General features: G+C 39.3%; 1 protein-coding gene and 1 pseudogene across 1 annotated transcript in view; one reads left to right on the top strand and one right to left on the bottom strand.

Annotated features, from left to right (window-relative positions):
• The window catches only part of Tbc1d5 (TBC1 domain family member 5), a 438,360-nt gene that overhangs the window by 66,125 nt on the left and 354,530 nt on the right, over positions 1 to 17,705 (bottom strand). The window contains exon 16 of the mRNA XM_087897893.1: positions 7,778 to 7,863. Within this exon, the coding sequence (XP_087754019.1) occupies positions 7,778 to 7,863 (86 nt within the window). The remainder of the gene's footprint in view (positions 1 to 7,777; positions 7,864 to 17,705) is intronic.
• LOC148119055 (Nuclear RNase P) lies at positions 16,682 to 16,907 on the top strand (annotated as a pseudogene).

Here is a 17,705-nt window from a genome sequence, read left to right as displayed (position 1 = left end):
ACAGACAGGACAGATGGAAGCTCCTGACCAGTTTGTGAGACATAATGTGAGAGCCACCAACACAGTCCATACGGCTAATGCTGAGACTCTTAATTTCAACCCTCCCTTTGAAACTCATGCCCTACTGATGAGCATGCCTTATTCTTCTCCAGACTGACTTTCTTTTAACCATCCTGATTAAATCCACAGCACAAATGCCTTTAACAAACTGGAGCTCTTCTTTGAGAAGCCTGCCCATATTGTGAGCTGTGTCTTTCTTTACCTTATCTCTTATCGCTGGACTTTACCTCTATATGGAAATCTCTCTTTTAATAAACCCCAACTCCATCTTATAGTGGCTTTTTCTGAAATTCTTTTCTGGGCTGAAGACAAAGATCCAGCTTTACCTGAGTTGTGATCTCTAAAGTTAAGGCTGCTGAGGGTGAAAATGTGGAGCTGAGCTTCTGTCCCTGCCACCACTGACTGGAAGACATATTTATTTTGGCTCAGAGTTTAAGTCAGCAGGTAGCTGGTTCCCATTCCTTTGAGACTCAAGACAAGGCAGAGTCACCATGGTTAGGAGCCTGCAGAACAGAGCTGCTGACTTCCTGAGTAGACAGACTGAGACATGAAGAGTTTGGCAAGAAACTCCTAAGAATCTATTATCTCCAACAAAGTGCTACTTCCTACTGTCATCTTCCAATCATGTCATCATATTTGTAGTAAGAGGGGGAGCGGGCCGCATCCCGCTACCCGGCTAGCTTATCCCCCAAAATAACCACACGGAAATTGTATTAATTAAATTACTGCCTGGCCCATTATTTCTAGCCTCTTATTGGCTAACTCTCACATCTTGATTCAACCCATTTTTAATAATCTGTATGTCATCACGAGGTCGTGGCTTACCGGGAAAGATTTAGCATGTCTGACCTGGCAGCTTCATGGCAGCTCTCCCTGCCTGCCTCCTTTCTACAAGCATTTAGTTCTGTCTACTCTGCCTACCTAAGTCTGCCCTATCAAAAGGTCAAGGCAGTCTCTTTATTCAACCAATGAAAGTAACACATCCTACACCACACATTAGGAATCTATGAATGATTAACACACCGGTCAAGAACCAACCTAGACACATGGAGATATTTTATATCCAAACCACATTAATACAAAAACTACATAAATATGTATATGAGTTAAACTTGCTTTGTGGTATCTCACACTATCTTCCTTGCTTTCCATGGTTTGCTAAGATCTGGGTTATAAATGTGTCTGGCAAAGAGAGAGAACCAAATAAATATTTGTTATATGAAGAATTAGTTCCCAGATGATTCAGTCTGTAATGTATCTCAGGGCTCTTACCCTGAAGACTAGTCACATCTCATCTCCTTGGCAGCACTGTAAAGCACTTCTCCTTTCCAGCAGCAGCTGTATGCATGGTGTCACTCTGAAACAGAGCCAATCTACAGTTCTGTGATAAAGAGGAAACACTACCATGTTTCCTCCTTCCACAAAGTTTTCTCTATCGGCACCAACTCATGTTATGAGCTAGGTCCTCGAGGGCTTACATTGCACTGGAGAAGAACTAATCAAATTTAAAAGGGTGATAAAAGAAGATTCATTTACTTATAAGTCAATGCAGTGTAAAAATAATTTAATAAAATTAATTCAAATGATTCCGTTTGTATCAAGTTTAATATTTTGTGGAAGTGAGGCTGTACAGTAGGAATACTTGCTTTTCAGCTTTTACTAGCTTCCTAATGAAGCAGTACATACTCAATTTCTACACACCTTCTCAATCCATGTTTACTGAATACAAACAATGAAATATAAGGACTCATCAGTTCTAGACTGCAGAGGCAGTCACCTCGGCCACTGTCACTCAGCAGCCTGAACACATGCCTATTCCTAGTTAGTGAAGCACGAAAATGGCTGCCATGTTCAGCTGCATTTCAGTCTTGCTTGTGTGCAAATCAAGATCCATAATTCAAAGATATGAAGAAGTTTATAATGTTGTTACCCCTTTATATAAACAAAAATGTACTAGTCAAATTCCCATATTGCCAGTTGTGAAATTTATATGCTGATACAAGTACCAAGAAACAGCTCCAGCAGTATCCAGAGAGTGCGGCTAATGCACCTTCATTACTGCTAATAACCACAAAAACATATACATCAAGCTTGTGCTGAGAGATTTTTCTTTTCATCTGAATAGCTTTTAAAGAGATGAGCTTCTTTTTAAATGTTTTTTTCTTTTTAAAAAACACATTTCATCTACCACTCAGAACTTCTAGAAGCATATTTTCTTTTTGAAACCACTATTGAAGGTGAGCGTTTTTTAAGATGTAAGCAATAGCAAATCATGTACTTCTAGGAAAAGCCTGTTTTCCATGGCTTGTTTTCAAGGCATGACAGTTTTTACATCGAAGTTATTCAATTTAGCGCTGAATCAAGTAGCAATATCCTTCCCCTGAAGTAATAAATATCTAGACACAGTACTTGTGGCCGTGGAGTGTACTAGTCATGGGAATCACTGTAGTTGTCAGGTTTGAAGGACAGTGGGGGCTGGTAATGGAGTGTAATGGGCAGTGTTGAAATAAATAGCCAGAGGAATGAATCTGGAGTTAACAAGACATTGATTAACCACATCCACGTGACTGAACTCGCCATGGGTGTTGTCTACAGTTAGAAAGACAGCAGAACACAATAGACACTTTAACAGTGTCGGGTGCTTAGACTGTTAGACTTTTTCAGCAACATGGCATTTTTTGAAGAAACAAGAATCTCTCTGAAACACTTTCATCCTAATTCAGCTTGGACTGGACTACTCTGGAACTGCGTGACTCTGGGTGCCTTCCTACCTTCCGCATTCCCCATACAGTTGAAAGAGAGCTAGAACCTTCACCCTCTTAAGTGGCACAGTCATGACCCAGCTTCTAAAGCTTTAAACAAAAACCAACTCTTCTCCCTAATATAAACAAACTAAAAAACACCGTATAAAAGACCTCTAAAAGCCAAGCAAACTTTGGTTACTGCAATAACTTTAGCACAATTTCCTTAGATTCTTGTTTATATTTTTGAAAGATTTATTCTTAATTTATTTTAAAGTATTCCCTTCCTCTGCATTCTGACCTGCAGGTTTTATTATTATTATTTCCTTCTACTACTGTTCCCTTCCCCAAGGTTGAATGCTTGGTTTGTTCATTCAGTTGCTCATTTACTTATTCATTCTTCATCTTCTGTCTTTCCGATAAGAACATTTAAAGGTATGTATTTTCACCTGATGACATTTCCACTCTCATTTTTCCTAAGTCTATTGACACAGTCAGATGGCTATCTATGCTTATGTTGTTTTTTGAGTAAAAATAGAAATATCAGAAGAATAAAGTGTGAAAATATTCTAGCTTTTAAAAAGTATTACAAAAACTACAAATTGAAAAAGTTGTTTGGTTTAGACAACTTTTAATTTTTTGTCAGTTATTTGGACCTGGATAGAGTTTAAATAGTGACTATGATTCATTAAAAAGTCACATTAGGGTTAGTGAGATGGCTTAGTGACCCAGGTTCAATTTCCAGCACACACATGGTGGCTCACAACCTCTGTAACTCCAGTTCTAAAGCGTCTGACACCCTCTTTTGTCCTCTACAGGTTCTAGCCATAAATGTGGTACAGACAACATGCACATAAACACCATACACGTGCAATAAAATTTAAAATGTAAAAATTAAAAATAGTGAACATCAAAACGCTTAAACTGTCAGTCAACAAATGGAGTAAGAAATTAAGAGGAGTTCTCAAAAGAAGAAATACAAGTGGCCAATAAATATTTTAAAAAGTGTTTGACATCTCTAGTTATCAAGGAAATGCAAATTAAAGTACTTTGAGATACCATCTCACCTCAGTCAGAATGGCACTCACCAGAGATCTGGCAACTAACGGTGGGAGGGGCAAACTAGAACAACCATTATGGAAATCAGGACAGAGTATCAGTTTATAATTTTCGCAAAAAATTCACAACAGAAGTATTCTAGGGCCCAGCTATATCAATCCTGGGCATAGACAAAGGACTCCATCCTACCACAGAGATATGTGGACATTCATGTTCACTACTGCTCTTTGCATGACAGCAAATGGAACAAGCTTAAATGTCCATCAGCAGATTAACAAGTAATGAAGATGTGGTGCATGTGCAAGATGGGATTTTATGAAGCTTTAAAGAAAACTAAAATTTGCAGGAAAAATGGATGTATCTGGAAAGTAAAATAATAAGCAAGGTGACCCAAACTCAGAGATACAAAAGCCTGAATGCTCTCTCTCATACGTGGATCCTCGTCTGTAATGTGTCTGTGGGTTCTGTGTTTATGTGGGTGTATAAATTCAGGTTAAAGTCTTAAGAAGACAAAGAGAGGAAGAACATGGGGTGGGCAAAAGGACAGGGACATGAAGGAGGACGAGATGGAGTAGGAGAGGTTACAAGGAGGAGTTTAGGGAACAAAAGGGTACGAGGACGAGGAGGGAAGGAAGCCTTTCACACTGTTCTCAAAATGCCTTAATGCTACTTAATACCTTGCATGCTAATTAAAAATTATATTAGAAGATTACTTTTAAGTGAAAAAAATCCAACAACTTGTTTTGGTATAGAGAAAACCTCTGCTTGTATTCCCGCACACTGCTAGTTTGTTATTACTCATAGCTCACATTTATTTACTCTGTGCTTCTGCACAGCAACTGCTCTGGAAATTTAAGACAGTTCCTTGCCAGATAATACTATTTTATATTGCTGTAATGCCTTTATTCGCATTTACAAACTCTTTAAAGATAATTCTAACATTTAAGCTAGTAAATATTTTTATTGATAATTTAATATATACATATAATGTTTTAATCAAGCCTACCCTATTTCTTTTCTTGCACTTCCTTCTCGTACATCTGTACCACCATTTCCTCCCAATTTCATGTGTTCCTGTCTTTTTAATTCACTGAGTGCACTTAGCGCTCCCAGTATATAATACACATGAAGGGCCACCGACTAGAGGACAGGTGCTCTCTCAGGAACTGGATCCCTGAAGAAAACCAACTCTCTTCCCCCAAGCAGCCATCAGGTACCAAGAGTTCCTGAGCTGTTTAAGAAGAATGACATTTAAAATGAACCCAGTTTCAATTTTCAGCATTAAAATTGCAAAAGAAAGGCTGTAGAAATGGTGCAATGATTAAGAGCATATTCTTTTTGCAGAGGACCTGGGTTCATTTCCCAACACCCACATGATGGCTCACAACTGCCTATGGTTCATTTCTAGGGAGCCTGAAGTTCTCTTCTGACTTCTGTGGGCACCTGCATAATGTGGTGCACAGAGATTCACACAGGCACACAAGAGACACAAAATAAATAACAGATCCAAAAAAATCCTAACATTTCAAAAGAGATGATGAAAAATCTTTCTTCTATTCATCATGATTCTTTGTATAAGAATCTCAGTATGCTTGCAAAGAAGTGCGTAAAAAAAATCAGTGTCTACACACACACACACACACACACACACATACACATCAAAGACAACAGGATAAATAGGTAAAATAAAAGCAGAAGGACAGAAAACAAAGGATACAGAGTATATTTCATTTGTGGGAGAAAGACATTGGAACTAGGGTATAAACAAAACCCACAGTGAATATCGGTTGTGTGTTTTCCCTATAGTGAGTCTCACTTGCCAGCTGATATGAGTGGGTGAGTAGCAGCTGACCTCAGTTGCCTTAGAAGATCCTGGGCAAAAAGTGACAGATGCCAGGAAGGATGATGATACTTTAAAGGGATGAATTCTCAAAAGACACTGGGACAGCAGGCAGAGAGAAGACAGCCTGACAATAGTGTCCTTTGGAAGGTGGGAGCAGGCAGCTCTCCCTAGAGAGGGATCGCCAAGGTCAGGTGGGAGCAGCGCTCAGCAGCTAGAGAGTCAAAGTACAAACACTCTACGCTGAGGTAAGAATGAGACCAGTGTCTGTGACCTATGAGTGGAGACAAGGGTAGGGTGGGAGATAGTGGCACACTTATCCAAAAGACTGGATAATTGATGGCAAAAGGAAAACTCTGGAAGGGCGAAAGTGGCAGTATAATATAAACTGCTGTAAATTGAGATTTCTTTGGCTGTGTCATGAAAGATAGTCTACTGGGCAAGAATCAGAAGGGTCTTCAGATAAAAAGACCTTATGTAACAAGTGAATCTAATGTTCTTTTATCTTTTAAACATACAAAAACTAAATACCTGGCATAAAGAGGAAGAAATTTAAATAGAGGGTTAGTAAGATTCCTTAGGGCAGGGGTTTGAGTATGACTGTTATATGGGTGCCTCTATGCTTAAATAATTATATCCAACATTTAGCAAAATTTAGTTCAATTAAATGAACTAGTTACTAGTTGTGAAACAAGACTTAGATGAAATGAATAAATAGAACAGAACTCCAGATAAGTTTCAAGGGCTATGACACTGGTCTCATAATTACATTATGATGGACAAACATATCCATCAAAGTTGGGTAATTTTGTAGTAGCATTACTCTGTTTCTACTGTTGTAATAAAAGGTTCAGGTTTAAGTTTAAAAGTCAGCCTCTTGTTGTACATTTCCCCAGCCCTTAAGCTACCATTTCCTAAGTGGCAGTCATTTTAATGCAGAACACGCTGTATGTATGCACTCTATAAATATACATTTAGTCTGCTGGAATTCTCAAGAAAAGTTAACACACAGGAAAATGTTTAAGAAAAAAAAAGTTGGACAATTTGGCAGCATTTATCATTGCTAACATTGTTTTCTAGAGTAAACTCTGAAATTGCATTCTAATTTGAAATGGTTCTGGTTTGACAAGTTAACTCTTGAGGCATCTAAGTATAGTATTATGAAAAAACAGAACTGTTCATCAACCCTTTATGCCAATGTTAATTTCTTTTAAAAGTATGATCTGAATGTTTTTATTCCTACAGTGACCCTTAAGAGTTCTGTGTGTGCAATCGCCGATCACAAAGGATGCATTTATAGCTTATTTTGTAGTGCTAAAGCCAACTGGGAAATGCAATTTTAATTTTGTTACTGAAATAATTTAAAAATATATCATAGAACTGCCTCTTTTCATTCAACAGTGAAGATTCAGAAAGAGATTACACCAAGTAGAAACTATTCAGGTTTATTAGTGTTGGAAAAATGAAGCTGAAAACTTAAAAATGTATTCTTTTGGTATATTTTAAATATTTCATCATAATATATATTCATTGGACATGATACTGTGTTATAAAAGGACATTTCCATGGAAGTATATGTTATATGTTGAGTATATTTCCCCCCATTACACCCTCTTCTCCCCTTTCCCAGCCCTTTTGTGGCTAAAAAAAATTTAGTTGTATATACATGCAACCTTTTCTTTATCCACCTATATGCTGTTAGACAATTAGGTTAGCTCCATAACTTAACATTACAAGTAGTTATACAATAAATACAGATAGGCAAGTATCTCAGTGGCATGGTGCTCTGGAGCCCTACAGGTAGGTAAGTGCTCAGGAGTGGTACAGGTATGTCATGAGGTAGATCTAGTTTTAGTGGTCTGAGGACACTCCATACAGATTACTATAGTGCTTGTATTAATTCATATTACCACTGTTAACCAAAATATTTTTTATGATGCCGTAAAGAACTTAGGAAATTTATTTAACAAAGATTCATTACACACCAGCCTTGGCATGTTAAATTTAGAAAATAATCCTTATGAAATATATAAAAATTCATGATGACTTCTGATACTGTCTGTGGGAAGGGACTTACCGGCTTTTAATCATAAGGTCTGCTCCCCGTGCCTTGTAGTAATCTAAATTGGGGTGGAACTGGTAAGTTACAGGCCTTGGATTTCTCTAAAGAAAAAGAAATACAATAAATTAAAATAAAAAGACAGAAATGAATAAAATGACCATTTAAATGTTCTATACATATATAATAAGACATTTAATAATTATCATACTTCTGTTTCCATTGGTTCTTTCTTGGCTAATCAAAACTGAAAAAAATCTAAACATATCTTATTTTTAAAAAGTGTTGTTGCTCAAATATATCACTATCATTAGATTGGTTTTGATGCTTTAAGTTACTTTCAAATATTTTCAAAATTGAGATAAAATGATAGCAAAATTATAGTAAAGTTAAGTAACACAAGCATGAAATCAAAAAAGACTAAGGAACAAGGTGCACAGAAAACTGAACTTTGGAGGAAAAAATAATTATGAATATTTGATGATCAGAAAACTCAATATGTCCACTAGATGGCACACTGAGTCCTATTCCCGAAATGAATTATTATTATTAATATATATATATATATATATATATATATATATATATTTTTTTTTTTTTTTGGTTTTTCGAGACAGGGTTTCTTTGTAGCTTTGGACCTTGTCCTGGAACTTGCTCGATAGCCAGGCTGGCCTCGAACTCACTTGCCTCTGCCTCCTGAGTGCTGGGATTAAAGGCTTGCGCCACCACTGCAAGACCCAAAATCAATTCTTTTAAAGTTAACAATTTCTAGGTCATCTAATTTGTGAGTTTAATAAGTGCCCAAAATATGTCAGACAATGGAAATATCAGGATGACCATTAAACTGACTAGTGAAAATAGAGACTGCGCCTTTCTACCATTTATTATTTATGGCATGACGAAATGTCCTTAAATCGTTAGGTTTAGTGTGTCCACTTAAATTTGCAGCTACTGTTTAAACTGTAGTAATTATTTAAATGTACCAACATCCTCACAAACAAATAAAAACATACTTACATTTTACAAAATTTTAATATATTTATGCCATAATTTAAATGCATAGCACAATGTCTAACATGTTAAATTGTAAACATTCCCATTAAAAGTTTTATAAACTTCTAAATGTTTTCTACTGTCCACCCAGGCATTTAATTTAGGGAATACCTAGGTCTTTAAAATAGAGCATACTCTCTTTTCTGAGAGATCTAGTTAGACACAACATAGCCGAATTTTATCTTAATAGAAAATTACTTATACGCTTAGATATCACTTGCAGACATAACTCTGAAACACTGACACGCTTGTGTGCTGGTGTGGGATGGAGAGGGAATATAACTGTTAAGCTTAAATAGTTCGAGACTCATCAGGCTAATGTGCTGCGTCTCACTAGCTATGCCAGACAGACCTTTTCTCTTCTGTTGAGAGTATTTCCATAGCTCTTCCAAGGTAACCCTAATCATCTGGCAGAAATGACAATCCTATGATTTAGTTACAGTTACTCTCTCACTGGTTTGGTATTCAACTCAGATCTATAATAATCAAATCTGAATTGTCTTGATGAAGATAACGGATGTTTCCATGACGACCATAGTATTACATCTAACTGTAACTTTTCTCTCTCTAGGAATTTCACTGGTAGCTGATGACAACCTGGACCCAAGAATAATGGAAAATAAAATAGAGGTTCAAGTCCTTGACAGACTGATGGTCTACTCATGATCTATTTTAAAAAGTGACTCCTACAAGACTATAACTCATGACTGATTCTGTTCCTTATTCTCTGTGCCTGGAAAAGCGTTTTGTTTTTGTTAATATAAAAGGCTTTTCTATTCTGACTTTCAACAAACAAAAAGGATCATGTTACCTTTTTTTCAGAAAATAATGAAAGAGAAATCCCATGGAGCAGTTTCCTGAAATGAACTTCTATATAAAGAAATGACAAACACTTCAAGACATGAAGTGCTGATCTATCTAAGCACTCAAGGCCATTATTAGGAGCAATGATCTGACTGGAGCCTAATAAATTCCTAGACGCCCTGCTAGAATCAAAGGGAGGTAGTTTAAAGGACTGCAACGCTGGGGCCAACATCAAAAAAGTCAAAAGACAATGCTGATATGGAATAATTACATATGAAATACCAAAAAAGGAATTATTCTTCAAAGTTATTAAGAAGGTTTCCTGTTAAGATGGTGTTATTTCTAACATATAAACACACACATATAGATAATCTGAACAAGCACTGTGAAAAATATAATGTGGGCCACAAGACCAAAACTTCATTGATAATTAAAAATTATCTAACATACACATTTAAACACACACACACACGCACACACACACACAAACACACGAAACAAATGAAAGTAAATGCAACCATGGAGAAATTAATGAAATACTTTTCATTCTTTCTTTAGGGAAAGTCTTTGAAATCCAGTTTTATATTTCACACTTAAGACATGGATCAAGTCACACTTCAAACACTGAATGCCACATGTGGCTTGTGCTAACTGAGCAAACAGAGAACTGTACATCTGACACAATTAAAACCATCAGTGTATGTACATCAGCAGCAAAAAGAGCATAGGTACTTTTACACAGTAAAATTCATTGCTGTAGTTTTGTAATTTACTTCTATTTTTCCCTTTTAATTATTAGTTTATCTGCTTTTAACGTGTTTTTAAAAATCAAGACATTTTTGGAATACTCTTACATATACAAACAAAAACTGAATTAATAAACTAGACTCAGAAAAGCAAATGTATGTTTTCTCTCAGCTGATGTTCCTAGCTCCAAATCTTCAGATGTGAGGGAGTAGAAACTGGAGAAACCAGGAAAGTAAAAAGTAACCATTGTGGGGGGTGGGGAAGGTGGCAAAAGTGTGGGGAACAGCAGGGCTCAAAAGATCTGAAGGGATAAACAGGAAAAGCAGAAAAGATTTACATAGAGATGGTGAGGAATGAAGATACAGTAAGGATGTTTGAAAAACTGTAAACTACCTAAAAATACCTATAATACATGTAAGTCTGTGTTTACATAGTTTAAATGAAATCTTTCCTCCCAAGAGCCATAAACTAGCTATCAAAACCCCAACACCAGGAATGTGAAATCCTCTTTTGGGCTGTTGGCCAGGGTTGTTCTAAAACATCATCCACTTCTGCTGTTGCTCTTGGTTGATCCCAGAGGTGAAGGTGAGTCCCTCTTGCTGAAGGCACTATGTACTTCAGACACAAGACTCAGAGGACTCAAGCTGGATCTGACCTGAAAGCCTCCTCATCAAGGACTAGGTTTCATGGTACCTGAAGCTTCCAAAGGAGAGAAATAGCCAATAGCCCTACCCAGCTATGAAGCCTAGGAAGCACAATGACCAGCATGGGGCCGTAACCCTAAGAGGGCATCAGTGGCCCATATACCTTAGCCATAACCAACGGCTCTCTAACTAAACTTAAGAACCACTCAACAAGAAGGAAGCTGTAGGAGCCAGCCATGATAAGCTAAATATGAACAGATCACCCAAAGGAAGTTCTTTACTTTCAACCATTATCACCAGCCAGTGTAGGACTCAGCCATTGATACATTTAATAGAAGCCTGAGTCTCAGTAGTTTACCCTGAAGTAATAACCTGGTTGCAGGAAGAACCACAAACTGAGATTACGTGAGCCCCACCTAAGACCAGACACAGACCATCTAAAGGAAATGCCTAATGTTTCAACAGTTGTAGACAGGGCCACCTGCCAGCACACACTCACCAGGACACCCCTAGACAAATGTCAGCCAATCAGGGGGTGTGAACCTCAGAAACCCTTCACCCCCACCTTTATTACTATAAAAACTCAACTCTAACTGAGCTCTGGGCTCTCCATTTATTCCAACATGTTGGACATATGGAGAGGCCGAGTTTGCAAAATTGCATAAAATAAAGGTTCTTTGCTTTTACATATGGGGACTTGGTCTCCTTGTTGGCTTTTGGGGACTTTGAGGATTTAGACATAACAAAACCATGTCTTGTACTAGTGAGAGACCCAGGTCCCAGAAAATCCCTCATCAGTAGCCCCTACACAGATCCTGAAAGACTCAGCTCTAAGCCCCAACCCAGTGAAAGAAACATCCTGAAAATGGGACCAGAGTCAGGGGGAAGAGACTCTTTGTCTCCGAACCTAGAGCCAAAGATATTTGCCCTGGTACCAAAATTAGGGTCAAAAAGGTAAAAAGAACCAAAGAAAGAACAGTTTGGCCCCAGAATCCGAGTCATCTCTGCCCCCACAGAAAACCAGCCAATTCCTGAGCAGGGAAAACTGAACAATCAATGAACCCCTGAAGGCTTGGAATTCTCCTCAGGCCTGAAAAGCCCCCTTATATCATAGGGGCAGCCAATCACAAGCTCAGAGGCTTGGAATTCCCCAAGCCTCTCCTTTGTTCACCTCTGGGTTCTCTCCTGTGCTGTTTCTGTTGCTGCTGCTGCTGCTGCCACTGCTGCTTTGGACAGACAGGGGGACCCAAGTTAACTTGCAATAAATAAAGACACTTTGTTTTTGCATTGGAGTATGTCTCATGGTGGTGATTTGGGTCACTGATTTTGGGTGTGACATTAGAAGCCGAGCTAACTATTCAACATTGGTGAATGCTGGTTGCTGGAAAATCTCTGACCACCACTTTACTCAATGAGTGTAATACCTAACAACATTCTTACCACTTGTCCTTATATTCACAGGTAAGTGTAGTATTTACCGATCATCACGAAAACTCTTTGAAACAGATGGAAACCATTACATAAACCTACAACCTATTAAAATGCAGATTGTGGGGCCGCGTCCTAACTGATACATCTATAACACAACTCCTATACCTAGTGCTCAGGGATCCTTGTGGAAGAGGGGATGAAAATACTATAAGAACCCGAGGAACAGGAAGTTTGTTGTGAGACTGTATCTCCTTAATGTCAGAGAAACTATACCCATAAAGTCTCACAAAAATTGGTTATGTAAACATAACCTGAACAAGAATCAGGGAAGAGCATAGGAATTAATTATCCACTACAAGTAACATTATGTGGCCTGAAAAGATAATATTTATTTATTCTCTCTCTCTCTCTCTCTCTCTCTCTCTCTCTCTCTCTCTCTCTCTCTCTCTCTCACACACACACACACACACACACACACACACACACAGGTATAGATAGGCTATGACATTAATGTCTTGCAGACCAAGTGACTTACAGAAGCAAAACTGGTAGTACTAGACATCAAAGTTTTAGAAAGAAAACCATTCCAATAAAGCTAAACTGAGCAGTGAGCTTCTGGCTTTCCAAAATGCTTTTGTTACTTGAGCAAGATGTCCAAACAACTTCCAGAAAGGCTTCAACTAAAAGGCTTTCAAAAAGAATCAACTAAAGATTCATCAGTTCGTTAGTTTTCCTCACTTCTTAGGTCTTCATTATGATAGTTATCTACTCCCTAATCTAAATTCAGCCAAGAGAACTGTCTCAGAAAAATAGGACTTTGAATGCTGATCAGTCAGTCCTGTGGTGCCTTTTGTAAGCTCCATCTGTTTGTAGTATGTAATGCTCCTTCCCTCTTACCTACTCCATCCATGACAGCACCATTTCAATACCTTTCGTTTAAACTTAACTTTTTATGGCAGTATACAAATATCTATGTGCTAATCCACAGGAAGAATAACTAACTATAAGATAATGCAAGAAGTGCACACAAAAATCTCCCTTGTTCTGAGCCTAATAAAAATCAAGTTCATACAAAAGGTCACTACGAACAGTACTGTCAGCTTTGATGTTCTCATTCTTGCCCTTCATTTGAAGATGATTATCTTTTTCTGAATCACTTTTGAAACTCTAGAATGAGTCTGAAGTGCTTATACCCTTTTGAATAACAGAGAATCTTTCAAAGGACTTTTATACAGACATGTGAGAAGCGCAAAGAACAACGGAACCAATTTTAGGAATACTGTTCTTAATGTCCTTTGTACCAGGAGGATCTCAGATCTACTCTAAGTTCCATGTTGAAGACAGGACCACTAGAAGGGAAGCAACAACAGTGAGGCATGTACTCAGACTGCTGTCTACTCTTTAGCATCTGGGAAGAAATGAGTTAGTCACACTCTTGATCTAGTTTTTCCACCTATGAAACTGCAGGAGGGAGTCAATGACATTAGAAACAGAGTATGTCAGGCACTTGACAAACTCTCAAGAGAGATGAGAGCTACAATGGCCTACGACACGACTGAGCACTGACACATAGGACAGACTTTGACAACCTGAAATCTGTGATATTTAATAGGTACAAAAGTGACATTTCATACTTCTAATAATTACAGATAATCTCACAACAGGCTCTGTCAAACAGTTTGCTCACACACACATGCATGTTCGTGGCATGCATGCACTCCCATGTATGCAATGGGATGTACCACACCCATTTTGTATGTGGAGGAAAGGGCTGTCTTACCTATCTTATTAAATAGCAGTACATATATTTATAAATTTTTGAAAAGATATAAAATCATACTATTCAGTATTTGTTCGCTTGTGAGATTTTAATAATTGTAGTGGTCACCTACAGTACATCCATAGTATTGCCATTTTATAGTTGATTGACCATGATTTTGAAAATAAACTAAACTGGAAAAAGTTGTTTAGTATTCAACAACAACAACAACAAAAAAGAACTTTATGTCTGTAGCATAGCATCGGTCTGGCATGAAGAAAATACCTGGCAAATGAATTACTCAGTTTTCTTTCTCCTAATTTTTTGCTACCAATCCTTAATTTACATAGCATGCCAGATTAGTAAAGGGGAAAAATAAGGCTCCGAAGGAGAAACAGCATTGTAAAAATATGTGAAAATTTTTCTTTGATGAAAAATGAGACCTTTATTTTAGTGAAGATATTATACCTTCAATGTTAGGGGAAAGGCAACCGTCATTAAAAAAAATGAATTGCTCAGCTGTCTATAAGCATGAAGCTCTAGGGGAATTTCTTAGGACCCTAAAGGCAAAGCATTCCAGAGCTCTACAAACATATGTTGCAGGTGTTTATGAAAGGCAGGTGGGAGAGCCTCTGCCATGGCAAAGGAGTGAGTTTAATATGCTGTGACTGACATAGCCTCCCCACATCCAAGTTAGAGACGCATGGTAAGAGCCAGCGGAGGTGGCAAAGCAGCTTCTCCCAAACAGTTATCCTGGTAGTGCCAAGCAAATACAGTTCTTCTCTTGCAGTTTTATAGAAAACAAACACTACCAATTACAAAAATATAAAACCAGACCAAAGCAAACTAAAGGTGTTTTAGAGCTGGAACAAAACACAGCCTGAAATGGTGATCACTCTCCAAGAGGTAAGGATGAAGTATTGTTGCTTTCATTTAAACAAATATTCCTAAGGAGACAGTTTGTTGTAATATCCCCTCTCTGGTTCACTAGGCAGCATTAGATTTATCATAATTCTCCTAAAGCCTAAGATATTTCTATATTAAAATGCTAATTGTGCCTTTTCTTTTGCCTGTAATTAAAGCTGGAGAATTCTGTGGTCTGCTATTCACTGATTGCTAGAGGGTTCACAGAAGGTCTTACCTGATGACTACACACTGACCCACCATCAACTCCAAATATAGTGATCAAACAGGCAGACATTAGAACCCCACACAGTCAGAGTTCTTATTTACACACACACACATGTGTGTGTGCGAGTACACACACACACACACACACACACAGAGTAAATGTCAGATTTTATAACTTATCTCCTTCCGTGTCATTTACCCAGGAGTAGAGTCTCATTACATTACTTGTGATTGAGCACAATACTCATTTTTCTATAGTAGTAAAATATATGCTGTGTTGGGAGCCACCTGGAGGCACAGGTGGTCCTGCAGTTTGGAGGTAGCCACGTGGGGCTGAGCACCCTTGCCTGCACCCTTGCTTGCACATGCTCAGACCAGCAGAATGGCATTAACCAATCAGGACAGCGTTCAAGCCTCTCCACCGTTTAAAAGCAGCTGCCTCGGGGCCCAATGCTCTCTCTCTAAGCTTTCTCTCGTCCCTGCTCTATCTTCCCTTCCCCCAATTTTCCTCAAGGGAATGCTCCAAATAAAGATGTGACCAGAGAAGGAATTCTCGTTTTTGGTGGCGTTCATTCCTGCTGGTCAGGATGCGCCCCGCAACTGGTGCTCGAAGCCCCGGGACACCGAGGGACCCTGACAACTACGCCGGGGGACCCTGAGAAGGAAGCGCCCAGCAACGTGCTGAAAGCCCGGGAGAAAAAGCTGAAATCAGACACCAGGACACAGAGAGCCGTGAATTTCAGAACTCTGAACACGTGGAGCGGTGAGTGACGTCAGTTGAATCCCCCAAAAAGGGGAGGAAAAAGAATTTCAAAGTATAGGCCTAAAAAGAAAAGAAAATACAAAAAAAAATCAAAGTTAAGGTATCTGAAAGAAGGTACAGAAAGCAACGGGGAAGAAAAATCCCTTAAGTTCAGTGCAGGAGGAATGTGAACAGCAGCAAAATAGGCGAGGTAACTAAGGCGGGACTATGAGGACGATGGGGTACGGGAGACCGCGGCTTCCAGCCCCTTTTCGTCCACCTGCATACTCGCTGATAAGAGACTCGGGGCAACAGTCTCGTAGGGAGGCCCGTTTGATCATGCTTGAAGACTGCCTTCCCTGTTCTTAAAGAGCCACACAGTTTTTGAGGTGATTTTCGCCTAATTTTGTTAAGAGAGCTCAGTCTCTGGCTCTCACATACAGAAAACTTTAACTTTGATTGAGGAAGTAGCCTGTGGTGGTGGTGCACGCCTTTAATCCCAGCACTCGGGAGGCAGAGGCGGAAGCTGCGTGGTGAGCAGCAGCGCCGCTAAAGACTTAAAGACGGAGAGGGGCCAAACTCTGAACCGCGTTTCCATAGCAACATGGGCGGGCGGAGGAAGCTCACTGGCGGGGCCACGTACTAAGTGCTCGTCACTCCCCGGCCCCTGGAAAGGTCTGAGACTGGGGCCCCCGCGGCCCTAACAGGGCCCTCCACGGGTGGGCGGATGCCCCCCCTCGCCGGAGGTTGAAAAAGACTCACGGCCTGCGGTGCGAGTTCATTGCCTGAGGCGAGGCAGGGTGCACAGTTTGCAGATACAGGATAAACCGGAGAGCCCGCGCACGGCCCGGGGCGGAGCCATGCCTTTGGGCCATGCGGAGCGCGCCACAATGGGCCTCAGAGGCGGGGCAACCGCCGCTGTCTGCTGCTGCCGCCGCCGCTCACAGCCACAGTCGCCAAAAATTCAGTCAGATAAAAACATTTGTCGCCAAGAATTCAGTCAGATAAAAACATTTATCCCCCAAAAATTCACAACGTCCCTTTGTCAGCAGGAAGTAGTCAGATCGAATGCCGACATCCATTTTCCCTCATAAACTTCAGGCAGAACTGGTTGTAATTATCATAATAAAGGCGTGTCTACCTGGTTACCGTATCCTAGGTAACAAAGGCGGACCTTTTGCTTGAGGCAACGGGTGGAATAAAACAATGCTACCTAGAGGTTTTTCCATCTGAATAGGGGAGCTGGAGAGATGGCTCAGTGGTTAAGAGCACTGACTGCTCTTCCAAAGGTCATGAGTTCAATTCCCAGTGACAACTGTTTTGATGTTAGACAATAGAGGGGGACTACCAGTGACAGCTTCCCCCAGAGAAAGGATTTGATTTCTCTTGCATTCTTTACACTTAATTTTTAATTCAAAATTTTGCTGGTACAGGCAAACAAGATTTGCTCTTTGAAACGGAGACATGCAAGTCTCTAAGTTCAAAACCAGCCTACTTCCAGTACTGATTGTGCTGAATTTTTACACTGAGAGTTTTTAGTACTCTTAAATGTTAATTTGGGAGGAGAGTTTTGTTTATGTTTTTTTAGGAATGCTGACATACATCTGGATGCCAGCGAGACTGACAAGAGAGATA

This window comes from Myodes glareolus, chromosome 18 (genome assembly GCF_982192425.1).
Source record: "Myodes glareolus chromosome 18, mMyoGla1.1, whole genome shotgun sequence".
Taxonomy (NCBI): domain Eukaryota; kingdom Metazoa; phylum Chordata; class Mammalia; order Rodentia; family Cricetidae; genus Myodes; species Myodes glareolus.
Note: the sequence above shows the minus strand (reverse complement) of the source record. Positions and strands in the feature narration are given on the sequence as shown.